The sequence below is a fragment of the Neofelis nebulosa genome, chromosome 7 (genome assembly GCF_028018385.1).
Source record: "Neofelis nebulosa isolate mNeoNeb1 chromosome 7, mNeoNeb1.pri, whole genome shotgun sequence".
Classification (NCBI taxonomy): Eukaryota; Metazoa; Chordata; class Mammalia; order Carnivora; family Felidae; genus Neofelis; species Neofelis nebulosa.
This window is the reverse complement of record NC_080788.1, coordinates 103,180,751-103,194,374: the sequence shown is the minus strand read 5'-3', so window position 1 is coordinate 103,194,374 and position 13,624 is coordinate 103,180,751. Positions and strand designations below refer to the sequence as shown.

Sequence of the window (13,624 nt, the reverse complement as noted above, 5' to 3'; positions counted from 1 at the left end):
ATTTTGCTACCTGCTTTTCTCATTAACACTGTATTGGCATTCCCATGCCATTAAAGTATTCTACATCATCATTTTGATTGCCTGTCATTTTTTATATGGATACATTCTGGTTTATTCAGCCTGTTCCCTATTATGGGACATTTAGGTCGATTCCAGTCCTTTTTTTGTTGTTATAATCATTGACGTAAGGGACATCCTTGAGGTATGTCAAAGGTTAGCACATTTTTAAAAGACTTTGATATTGCCAAACTATTTTCCTGAAAGGTATACATATTACTGACCAGCTGTGTATAGATGCCTTTTATTGCAATTTAAAACATATTTGCCAATTTAATAGGTGAAAAATGAGCATCTCCTTGTTAATTTTAATATCGTGGAATGTGCGAGGTTAAACATTCTCCCTGCCATTAATTGGCTGGCGGGGATATTTCGTGCTCCCCTGCTTCTAGATGATGGAGTTTAAAACTGTTGTTAGTTACCACTTAGGAAGATAAAATTGGGGCATGCTGCCAGGGAGCTGAGGGTAGTTAAAGTGGTCGCTATTAGACTTCAGAGCCTAAAACCAATCTTCCTAAGTGTGTTTTCAATCATCCCTGAGTGGGTCTTCTAATCTGAGGGTATCTTCTCCTCCAGGCCTCCTGTAGGTCAGAACCTGAAGGAGCATGACGTGGAACACAAGAGGCATGGGGAGGCGTCTTGATATAGACAGGGTGCGTGGCTCACTAATGGATTGATATCCTATACCTCCAGTCATTCCCCTTTTTCTTCCCCTCATTCATGCAGATAATCACATATTGAATATCTTTCATTTTGCTTTATGGTGTCTATTTCCTTATATGATGGAGTAACTCGAGTGTTTGATGTCATTGTTGTTATTTTGTGTCTGCCCAGGAGGTAGTTGAGAACCAGCTGTGTATGAATACCAGGCTTCTACTGTTTCTAGGTATGCAAACTCACAGGGCTAGGTGAGGAGAGAGGTCACAGCAGGGGAGCCGGATTTGGGAGGCGCGTTAAAGGCAGAGGGTACACTCTGGATCAGATCTGTAATCTGTAATATGCAACATGTTGAGAGGACCAGCAATCCTGGGGTGGCATGGCTGGGCTTTGAGGACATATTGATGTACCATGCTCCTTTCATGATACAAAAATGACTTTCATGCAATTCATTCTTGTGTGAAGGTCCAGGGTGGATCTAGAAGACAAAATCATGAGGTATTTTGCCAGTTTCAATAACCAAGTTTTTGGGGAGAAAACGAATGGCTGGGGTGGGGGGGTGGTGAAAGCCTGGAAGGCGGTGAAATCTGAGGGGATGCTGGCTTCCCTCCAGCTGAAGCAGGCTCTTGTGAAGGCTGGGCTAGAATGGCCCGTCCATCATCGCAAACTGGCGGGTGTTCCCAGAAGAGCCGCTGAGGTGTGAGAGAAACTGCCTTGTTACCAGGAATGTGGGAAAGAGTGGAGGTTTTATGTATAATTTCCTTTTCTCAGAATCCAAAATAGTCATAAATAAGCCCAAAGAGGCAACAGGCAGGAGAATGAAACATGAATGCCTATCATTTCTGAGGAGCTAGAAACTGAGAAGAATTCAAATAGATCTTTCACTGTGGATTTGGACTCCGAAGTAACTTGGCCAAAGCTAAATGTAGTCAGTTTACAAAAAGGGCTCTGCAAGGTGACATAATGCCACAGAGAGAAGATTTTCACAGTGGAAAAACAGGTTTGGCACAGACAAGCTCTAAACTCTTTGGAAATCATAGTCCTGTACTCTCCACAGATCCTTGAGAGTTAAAGGCTAAGACTGTTAGAACATCATGACAGGGTTTTACATCAGTCCTCCTTGCTGTGAAAGGACTTGGGTCTTTTGGTGTTGAATGCACAGAGGAGAGGATTTGGGAGGGCTGGTGGCACAACAGTTGGCTGCCTTGAAGAGAACTGCCTCTTGGAAGAATCTAGAGGCATTTGGTTGAACTTAGTGGTGTGCCAGCATTTATTATTAATCACACTGAAACTGCTTTTTCTTTGTCTTGTATTTTCTTGTAAATCTGACTTGATCTTCATAATATAAGATATTTTCCAGAGCTTTATTGAATTTCAGTTTTTTAGTCGGGATTTGAACAACTGCTGAGGCTCATGGGAGGGGCAGTTTTATAACATACATGGAGAGGAAGGAGGAATGTGTGTTTTATAAGCCAAGGTAGCATGTGTTTAAGGGGTCAGGCATGGACCCTCAGGCCTGATAGGGGCGCTGTGGAACAGTGGTGGGCAGAGTAAAAATCATAGAGTCATGCCACAGTATAGTAGTCCTCCTTATCTGTGGTTATGCTTCCTGTGATTTCAGGTACCCACTGGTCAACCAAGGTCTGGAAGCAGAATGTCAGAAGGTCACTAGTAGCCTAACACTACGTCACAACACCTGCATCATTCACCTTATTTCATCTCTTCATGGAAGCATTTTATCATCTCATGTCATCACAAGAGGAGGAAGAAGGGTGAGTACAGCGCTCCTTTCGCAGTACAAAAATGGACTTTCATGCAATTCATTTCAGTCAGAAGTTCCAGGGATGGATTTGGAAGACAAAAATCATAAGATATTCTGAGAGAGGTCACATTCATGTAACTTTTATTGCAGCCTATTGTTATAATTCTATTTTGTTATTAGTTGTTGTGACTCTTACTATGTGATTCTTACTATGCCTAACTTATAAATTAAATTTTATCATAGGTATGTATGTACAAGAAAAAAAAACATAGTATCTATAGGGATTGGTACTATATGTGCTTCTAGTCATTCCCTGGGGGGCCTTGGAACATGTCCCCCATGGATAAGAGGGGGGGCCACTATAGGTGCCATTGGACGCTTAGCTCCCACTCCACCTGGAGATGTCAAGGCCTTGTTTTCTGTCCCAGGGTCTGTGTGTAACTGGGATGGGAGACCCTTTTACTTGAGAGCTATTATCTTTGCTGCATGATTAGACTCTCCTGACCTTAGTTCTCACTTGTAAAATGAAGTAATAATAGTATCCATCTCGAGGAATTGTGTGATTAACTGAGTTAATACCTTTAAAAAAGAAAGAGCACTTAGAGCACAGAGTGAACAAGCCATGCATGTTAACTATTATGATGACGGTAGTAGTAATGACCATCCCTATTGGATATCACAGATGGAGGCAGCCTAGGGTGGTTACATGATGTCGCTGTCTCCTGGCAAGGATCCAATGAATCCCCGCTTTACACCTCCATGGCTTTGCTGAGGACATGGTGAAGAGTGTGAGGACTGTTGTTCTATCTACTTCTGGAAGGGGCTGATGGAGAAATAACCAGGCCTGTGAGTTTATACAACAGTGGGTCAAAGTGTAAAACTTGACCTTGAGAATTTCATTAATCTCTTCAATTATATTGAAGGCAGCAGAAAAGTCACTTCTCACACAGGTCCCCAAGAATTAAAAGAGTGAATGCTGTCCTCTAACTCTTGGCCTTGCCACTTATCAGCTGTGTCAACTTGGGCCGGTTACTTAACCTCTCTGAACTGCAAATTCTTCATTTGTAAAATGGGAAGACTATAGCATTGTTGGAATTACTGAATCAGATGATATCTGTAGAGTTAATAGCAAATTAAGTTCTTGGATCCAGGCGACAGCTCAATAGAAGCCTGTTATCATGCCTATTATTATTTTTATTATAAATGCTTATAATTACAAGCTACCTTTACAGTTTTCAATTTACAATGCAGGGAACAGGTTACTTTCACAGCAGGGCTTGTCCTGTGACGATCTTCTCCATCACCTTAAAAGATGTTCACATTCATAGGAATTCCCTCACCTGGGCTGGGCCTGACCCTCAGAACTCTGTGGTTGTCTATGTGAAGATGGGCATTATCCACGGGAAGATTTCCATGCAAAAGCGTCCTGGTTGCACAAGTGTTGGGTCCAAGTCATCCTGCCTCTGAGAGTGTCTACAGCCCCAGGGAATGGGTCATGGCTCCTACTGGATGATTAGGACTTTTGAGGACTTTTGAGGTGTCCAGACTCAAGCCCTCCTCACCATTGACTTTTTCCACTGGGCAAATTCCTAGGAGTAGACTGGCAGGATTACATGGTGTTCGTTTAACTTTTTTTTTTTTTTTTTTTTTTTGAGAGAGAGAGAGTGCATGAGCTGGGAAGAAGGGCAGAGGGAGGGAGAGAGAGAATCTCAATCCTACATGGGGCTCAATCCTATGACCCTGGGATTATAACCTGAGCCAAAATCAAAACTCAACTGACTGAGCCACCCAGGCACCCCTGTTCAATGTTAAAAAAAACTGCCAACTGTTGTCCAACATGGTTGTACCATTTTATATCCCCTCCAGTTCTAACTGTATCATCTCTCCAGCCTCATTTTCCATTCTTCCCCTTACAGCAAAGTCAGTGCTTTCCAAACTTCAAGAAAAAAATCTATCTATCTATCTATTTTAACTTTAACATTTATTTATTTCAGAGAAAGAGAGAGGGGGAGAGACAGCATGAGCAGGGGAGGGGCAGAGAGAGAGGGAGACACAGAATCTGAAGCAGACTCAAACTCATGACCTGAGCTGAAGTCAGATGCTCAACCAACTGAGCCACCCAGGCACTCCATATATATATATATATACACGTATATATATACGTGTATATATATATATATACGTGTATATATATATATATATAAATGTGTATATATATATATACGTATATATATAAATGTGTATAGATAGATAGATAGATAGATAGATATTTTTTTTTTTTTAAGAAGCAGAACTTTAAAAATAATGAAGGCCATACCTAGACACCCAGTAAATAAAGCAGAGGGAGATAGATGCTTTGGCTGAAGGGTTGGGGGAAGTGCATGGAGCCTGAAGCTGTGAGGCACCTCTGCCCACCCTGGGGCTGAGGGCAACACAGAGTGAAGACCCCTTCTAGGTCACAAGCATGAGTTAAGTTCAGTTGGATTTAACTTTCAGTTGAATTCTGGGCCTGTCAGAGAAGCCATGATATTGTCCTGGCTTGGGCTGCCAACATCTCTGCTAGCCATGCTAAAAGCCTTCCGTGGGGGCCATCCAAGCTGGGGGCAGAGGGCGAGCCCCTGAGAGGAGGACCAAACGCAGCAGGCTTGCTATGGGGATGATGTTTCTTACGGGACGGAAAAGATTTTCAGGATATGAATGCTACTTTTCCACCACCGTGGTGTGTCAGTCAAACTTACTCCGTCTGCAGGACAAATATCAGAAGCTGTGGGACTCCAGATACCAGGGACAAAGGAACAAATTGGGAACATTGTGCACAAAAAAGATTTTAATAAAGATTGAACTGACTCCTCGAGTAGATTCTGCCACTCTTCTTATTGTGATCTTGACAGTGATGCAGGGCGGGAATGAAAAGGCTGAGCCTGAGGCGATTCATATTCCTGGCACTGACAGGTGAGTGTAGCCTAAATGGTGGCTGACAACAGAGGGGCCTTTGCAAGGGTGCTCGAGGGACACCCTCTCTTCCCGCCAAGATCTCCCCTCTCTGCCCTCACCACCCAGCCCCACCTGGCTCAGGGCTCCAACGCTGAGGCCTCAGTGTGCATGGGGAGCTTGACGAAAGCAGATACCTGGGCTCTTAACCTTCACTCAGCACCCCTTGGGTAGGGACCTGAGGAGCTGTGTTTTCACCAAGCCCTCCACATGTGTCTTCTTCCTCCACCTTTCACCTTTTATTGTGGAAACGTTGAAACATATACAAAAGTAGTTAGAATAATATCACAACCCCCTGAGTATTTACAGCCCAGCTCCAACAGGTACCAATACGGACAATCTTGTGTCATCTCTAACCGTTCCCTTCTTTTCTTCTTGTATTAATTTTGAGTCAAATCCCAGACATCACATTATTTCATCCATAGACAGATCAGTATGTATGGCTAAGAGATCAGGGCTTTTTTTTTTTTTTTTTAAAGACATATCCACAGTATCAAATCTCACCCAACAAAGGAGCAGTAATTTCTGGGTGTTTCTTTTTTTTTTTAATTTTTTTTTTTCAACTTTTTTTTTTTTTTTTTTTTTATTTTGGGACAGAGAGAGACAGAGCATGAACGGGGGAGGGGCAGAGAGAGAGGGAGACACAGAATCGGAAACAGGCTCCAGGCTCCGAGCCATCAGCCCAGAGCCTGACGCGGGGCTCGAACTCACGGACCGCGAGATCGTGACCTGGCTGAAGTCGGACGCTTAACCGACTGCGCCACCCAGGCGCCCCTCTGGGTGTTTCTTATACAAAGTCAAGTGAAAGGACCACAGTCCTAAGTGCTCTTGTCCAATTGGAAAGTCACCTCCTCAGCTAGCAGGAGCCACCCTGACACGTGCTGGAGGAGGATGTGCATTTTTTTTTTTAATATTAGTTATCTTTAACTTTTATTTATTTATTTTTTTAACGTTTATTTATTTTTGAGACAGAGAGAGACAGAGCATGAACGGGGGAGGGTCAGAGACAGGGAGACACAGAATCCGAAACAGGCTCCAGGCTCTGAGCTGTCAGCACAGAGCCCGACGCGGGGCTCAAACTCACAAACCGTGAGATCATGACCTGAGCCGGAGTCGGATGCTTAACCGACTGAGCCACCCAGGCGCCCCAGATGTGCATTTTTTTTAAAGTTTATTTATTCAGAGAGAGAGAGAGAGAGAATGCAGGAAGGGCAGAGAGAGAGGGAATGAGAGAATTCCAAGCAGACTCTGCACTGTCAATGTGGATCCCCATGTGGGGCTCAAACTCATGAACTGTGAGGTCACAACCTGATCTGAATCCAAGAGTTAGTAGCTTAACCGACTGAACCATCCAGGTGCCCCCTGGGATGTGCCTTTTTAAAGCTGGCAGGAGCGCTACTTCTGGAAATCTACACTTAAAAGAGAAAAATAGCACAAAGTCACGCTGATTACTTGCACTGCAAAAGTGTCCCTGACTCTCAGGCCTAGGAATCTGGGAGTCTTGTAGTAGAAGCCTTCTATTTATTTTTCAGACAAATTCTGTGTTCTAACCTAAAGGGCAGAAGGACAGCCGTTGAGTTTCCTAGGGATAGTCAGTCTCTGGGGCTACTAGTATGACGTCACTCTGCGGGTTCTCTGAAATGACCCTAGTTTTCAAACGTCTGGTTAGGAAACCTGGGCTTGATTCCTATATGGCTCTCCAGTTTATGTGTTGTGTAGTTTTCTTATGTGCATTATAGACGATGGTGTTTGCCTGACAGTAGATACCGTGGCTGGTATACATACCTGCTGGAGTCCAGGGAGGGTGTGATGATGCTGGTCATGTGCTCTCCTACCTGGTTGTGCTCACTGCCCCTCCGCCCCCGGAGCCCACCCACAGCTTTGCAGGCCCACCTTCACTCCTGGATCTCTAGTCACGGTTTCTGTCAGGAGCTCAGCAGGAGCCAACTGCACTTCCCTGATGCCCAGAGTCCCCAAAGCTGGTGGGCGGAGCAGGCCCTGTTGGGACACCTGCCTTACTTGCTCCCCTTCAGGAGCCCTTTGCACTGCATGGTGTGAATCTCCCTGGCCGACTGTCTTGTCTCTTCCTGGTAAGAGCACAATTGCCCATACATGAAGACCTCAGACGTAAGACTGGTTTGGCCTTGGCTAACCAGGTGTCCCTCGATTCCAGGGAGGGGCAGGGAACGAGGAAAGGGAGCTTTGCCAGTGGAGGAGGCTGCATGAGGAGACAGCGAGATGCCAGGGTCTTCTCATGCTGTCTCTCCTCAGAGGCAAATAGTGTTCAGTCGTAAGCAACCAGGAAGATGAGTTCACCCGTGTGGATCCCAGTGCAGTGAGGCCAAAGGCTCAAAGTCCCCTGATAACAGTTTCTTCCTCTCAGCAGAGGCCCGGTTGTGTCTGGAGAGTGGTCAAAGGAGTAGCTGTGGACAGAAGTCGCTTCTCTGCCTGCTTTTAGATGCCTGGAGAGGCCAAGGTGTATCTCCCAAAGGGCCTAGTCTGTCCAGAAGTGACTGTTTATTGACTGGCTGGACATTCTATTCCTAGAGGCAAACAGACCCCCCCTCCCCCCACGAAACCTGGTGTTTCTGAGGAGGTTCACAACAGCCTACTGGCACAGCTCAAGCAAAGGTATCTAGTATCCACCTGGTGAAACTTAGGCATGACTTCGGGAGTTGTCAAAGACGAGGCAGGCCATGGGGGAGATGGCCTTGGCTTTGGAACTAGTAGGTCCAAATTCCATTTCGTGCCAGTGGAGTGGCGGGCGGGGTGTCAGTTGGTATAACCATAGCAGAGGAGAGTTTGATGATGTCACTCAAGATCACAAATGCATGTATCCTTCGACCCAGAAATTCTGCTTGAGCAAAAGGACATATGTCAAGGAGGCTCACTGCGGTGTGTTAGTAATAGCAAGAGCTTGGCAACATCTAAATGCTCATTGGTAGTGGACAAGTTAAATAACCTGTGGTTCTTCCATACCATAGACTTTTAAAAAAGAATGAGGATGGGGGCGCCTGGGTGGCGCAGTCGGTTAAGCGTCCGACTTCAGCCAGGTCACGATCTCGCGGTCCGTGAGTTCGAGCCCCGCGTCAGGCTCTGGGCTGATGGCTCGGAGCCTGGAGCCTGTTTCCGATTCTGTGTCTCCCTCTCTCTCTGCCCCTCCCCCGTTCATGCTCTGTCTCTCTCTGTCCCAAAAATAAAAAATAAAAAATAAAAATAAATAAAAATAAATAAAAAAATAAAAAAAAAATAAAAAAATAAAAAAGAATGAGGCAGCTCTATACATTTACTGCTACAGAATGATCTTCAGAGATATTATTGAGTGAAAAAAGGCAAAGTGCAGAATAACGTATAGTATGCTACCTTTTGTGTTTTGTAAAAAAGATTCCTTTTATATGCATAGAACGTGTATGGACAAATAGCCAGAAACTGAAAACCCAGTTTATCCCTGGAGCAGTGACCTGGGGTGGGGGGGGAGGGGGGGAGCAGTGGTGGGAGGGAAATGTATTTTTTACTATAAATGCCTTTGTAAAATCTGAGTTCTGTACTATTTGTGTATGTATGTATTTATTTATTTTTTAACGTTTATTTATTTTTGAGACAGAGAGAGACAGAGCACGAACGGGGGAGGGGCAGAGAGAGAGGGAAACAAAGAATCGGAAGCAGGCTCCAGGCTCTGAGCCATCAGCCCAGAACCCGACGCGGGGTTCGAACTCACAGACCGTGAGATCGTGACCTGAGCTGAAGTCGGACACTTAACTGACTGAGCCACCCAGGCGCCCCTGTACGTATTTAGAATAAAGTACATTTGAATAAAATTTCTGACATTTATAGGCTGTGTGACTTTGGGCAAGTCACTTACCTCCCTAAGCCGCCTCTGTAGAATCGGGTAAGATTTCTGTTACAGTATTGCAATAATGATGAGAACTAATGGAGAGGAAGTGCCTTGTGCAGGCTGTGCTGGTGAAGGGGATTCAGCCAGTGGAGCTTCCGTGTTTGTTTATGACTATATTTTAAGTTGTTACCATCTGGATACCAGGGTGGGGAGAACAATCCTGGGCTGGGAGAGACGGTGGTTTGGAAAACCGTGGACACCTCAAGGGCAAGGATGGCCTCTTCATCCCCTCCATGCCTGGGCCACGCAAACCTGAGCTGTTTGGGTGGTGCTGTTGTCCCTAGCTGCCTTCTCTGAGCAAATGTATGAGTAGTTGAGAATGCTCTATCCGCTAGAGGGCGTCGGCTACTGGGTTGCTTCTCTTATCTCTGGAATTTCTTCTTGGGCTGCCAGAATGTGAGAGGAGATTTGCCAGGGAAAATGTTTAAGGTGACCTTTTCCTCCGTACAGTGACCATGAATACATTGCTTATTGGTTCTTGTTAGGCCTGGGGGATTCCTAATCACCAAAGGTGCTGTAGGAACCGGCATAACCTTGGGGATGGATGGGTGTGTGTGTGTGTGTGTGTGTGTGTGTGTGTGTGTGTGCCTGTGTGTATGCATGGGCTTGCATGGGGTGTGGGTGTTTGTGTGTGTGCACGAGGCTGTGTGGTGTGTGTTTGCATGCATGAGCATGCATGGTATACATATATATGTGTGAGTGCAGGGCCCTGGGTTGTGAGTTCTGGGTCAGTTAGCCTCTGCCTGAGGGGTGCTCTGCCCCGAAATGGACTGAGCTGCTCCAGGCTTCCAAGCAGTCAGGCTATAGGACCCATACCTTACATTTGGAGAATGCTTTATATTCTTAGATCCCTCCATCTACCCTGGATCACTGCTTCTCACTAGACCTGTTCATCCACCATTTCTTGCCTCCCTGTGCCTTTATGAATAACCTTTCCCCCAGACAGGAGGAGGAAGGGATCACCAAGAGAATTCCGTGTCCCAGGTAAATCATGCTCCAAATGCTCTTCTCTGGAGGATAATGTGCCCCAGCTTCTGCTGGTGCTGGCTGGGGCACCTACTAGACTGTGTCTGTGCCCTCTGCCTCCACCTCTCCACTCACAGCAGATCCAGAGGGGCTAGAGGACATTTTCTTTCAGTAGTCTCTTGGTGACACATCATGGGAGCTCACAGCTCCTGACTCTTAGACCAAATCTCCAAGATTAAGCAACAGCTGTGGATTCCAAGGGGGAGGAAGAAATGGTCTGTCCCCAGGATGCCTAGCTTTTGTAGGTGCTTCTAGGCCAGGGAGCATGCTGGGAATGGCCCCAAGTTCTGACTTTGTAGCTTATGACTCCGGCCGTTGACTAAAGAGGTGTGGACTGGATGGCACTTAGGGTTTGTAGTAATGATGACAATAATAGCCAGTAACACTCAAGAAGATATCCTACATGTTTGACAGACACTGCTCTAGGTGCTTTGCAAACATCAACTCATTTAATCTTCTGAATATAGAGGATTCAATACCTCCTCAGCTGTTTAATACCCCATTGGGTATTACTCCCATTTCACAGATAGGGAAATGGAGGCACAGAAATGTGATATGATTTACCTAAGGACACACAGCTGGTAAGTGGCATAGCTAGGAACTGAACTCAGGAAATCAAGCTCCAAAGCTCCAGTGATTCAAAGCTGGTCTATTCAGGTTCACAGCACTTCTTCGAGGCACCCAGAAGGGGAGAAATCTCATTTTAAAGATTAAGAAAGCTCTTGGGGTGCCTGGGTGGCTCAGTTGGTTAAACATCCAACTCTGGCTCAGGTCACGATTTCATGGTTTGTGAGTTCAAGCCCCACATTGGGCTCTGTGCTGACAGCTCGGAGCCTAGAGCCTGCTTCAGATTCTGTGTCTCCCTCTCTCTCTGCTCCTCCTCCACTTGAGCTCTCTCTCTCAAATAAACATTAAAAATTTTTTTTAAAAAAACACATTAAAGGTGAAGGAAGCTAGATTCCAAAATGGATACAACGCTTGCAGTTTCATAGGCTCTTCTCCACAGTCCTAGTCAAGGAACACCCCATTCAGAATAAATCTGAAAAGCAAGGCACCTTGAATACGTGTCTGAATTGGGGTTGGGGCGTATGTTGGGAGCCGAAGAACCTTTCCTGCCCAGGAGCCAGGGTCCCATGGGCAGTCTCTCTAAAGGTACATCTGAGAGCGTGGGAAGCTGCCGTGGCCTTCCGCACCTCTTCCAGCAGGAGAGGCCAAGCCGTTCTTCCCTCCCGGGTCTCCTCCTCTGGCTGAAGGGAGGGGTTCCATTGAAGCTTCTTCACTCCCGGCATAGCTAGTGGAGGAGGGTGGGAAGCCACTGCAGGCACTTTGGCGGCTCTACTGGCGGTTCCTTTTCATTTAATTTTATTTTTTGAGTCAGTCCCTCAAACTACCAGGTTTGCTGGCTTCCTGCTGGCTCTCCACTGAACCCAGCCTTTGAATGGGGGACCGAGTCCGAACAGCCTCAGACGTGCCCTGAAGGTGAGAACCGCTGCTCATAAAAGCACCTTTCATAGCATTAAATTCCTCTGCTTCGGAGTCTTTGAACCTGGAGTGATCCACAGGTTGCAGCCCAGCTGGAGATGTGTGATAAAAGAAATTGGCCTGCTCAGAGTCCAGTGGGAGCTGTCAGAGGAGGAGAGTTTGACAGTGTGAAGCTGGGCCTGGTAATGAGACCCCGGTAATTCCACAGCATGGGTGGACAGGAGGTCACCCACGCATTCAGGACACCGCCTAGTCCAGTGACACCACTTCGAGCTCCTCCAGACTTTGAGGGCCTGAAGAGAGGCAGTGAACCCAGATCAAATGACCAGAGTGTGTGTATGTAACGGACCCACATTCCCCGACAGTGGGGATGGATGACTGGCTAGACAGGGACCCCAGAACCTGATCCGTCTGGGCCCAGGGTAGGACTACACTTTCCAGATCCGTTGAAGTCAAACGTGGCCATGTGAGTCTCTTTGGCTGGTAAAGAGTGAGCTGGTGGAAGCCAGTCCTTCTTTTCCACTGCCGGGGCAAACATCAGTGCTTGGGTCGGGGGGCAGTTGTGCCAGCCTGGGTTCTAGCATGTGCTACATGGAGCAGAGGCCCCAGCTGACCTGTGATGGTAGTGCAGCCCAGCGAGAAGTCAGTCTTTGTGGTTTCAAGCCACTGAAATTTTGGGGATGTCTGTTAATGCAGCATAATCTAACTAATACTGACATTCATGGATAACCAGATTGATGAACTCCGACTGTGGATCACTTAGCTAGTGTGGTATGCATCCCAAGCAACAAAATTTGTTAACCTAAAGTGCACATAATTTCTGAAATTGAGTCTTTGTGGTAGGCACTACAAGCACCTTGCAAGCCAGTGGGGAGGGAATTTGGGAAGTGGCTCTGAGCCTGCTGGTACTCTACCACTGATTCTGCCTGGCTTAGAGACTTCCAGTACGTAGGACACCCAAGGACTGTGATGGGTCAGGTGCTTATTTTTAGTTCTTTTTTTAATGTTGATTTATTTATTTTTGAGAGAGAGAGAGAGAGAGAGAGAGAGAGAGAGAGAGAGAGAGAAAGGACAAGGAGGGGAAGGAAGGAGAGAGAATCCCAGGCAGGCTCCATGCTGTCAGCACAGAGCCCAGTGTAGGGCTGGAACTCATGAACCATGAGATTATGACCTGAGCCAAAATCAAGAGTCAGATGCTTAACAGACTGAGCCACCCAGGAGCCCCTTATTTTTAGTTCTGTAATGAGTCAATGGAAACAGCTATCTTTTACCCTTATCTATTAAAGCTGCAGAAGCGTATCACAGGCCTCTTGAGTAAAAGAGGAGATGTAGGTCCCCTTAATGTGAGGTTCTTACATTTGCTATACATTAGAATAACCTGGGAATTTGAAAGCCCCATGCCCAGGTCAGGCCCCAGACCAACCCAGTCTGAGTGTCTGAGGGGAGGCCAACATCAGCAGCTGCCAAAGCTCTCCATGTGATCAATATGCAGCCAGGCCGAAAACCATAGTCATGGGGGCTCCTCTTCTTTCAGTAGGGACCATATTTTCACCAATGTCTTGAGATGGTCATTTTGCAGAATTCTATTGCCTACATATAACCTGTGTCTCAGGCTGCAACAGACGTTGGAAAGAAAAGGCCTGGAGACTCACTGCAGTCTCCTTAGTGTGAGGGCTTATAGGTCAAAGGGGGCTCCTGGAACCAAAGATGGCCAGCTATGGTCCCTCCTAGGAGGATTTGGGGGTACACAGACC

General features: G+C 46.3%; 1 protein-coding gene across 3 annotated transcripts in view; it reads left to right on the top strand.

The window, feature by feature from the left end:
• The window catches only part of GCH1 (GTP cyclohydrolase 1), a 155,413-nt gene that overhangs the window by 73,717 nt on the left and 68,072 nt on the right, over positions 1-13,624 (top strand). For all 3 annotated transcript variants that reach the window (XR_009264905.1, XM_058740683.1, XM_058740679.1), the window contains one exon: positions 2,336-2,486. Coding sequence is in view for 2 of the 3 variants with exons in the window: in XM_058740683.1 (XP_058596666.1) it covers positions 2,336-2,486 (151 nt within the window). In the remaining variant the exon portion in view is untranslated. The remainder of the gene's footprint in view (positions 1-2,335; positions 2,487-13,624) is intronic.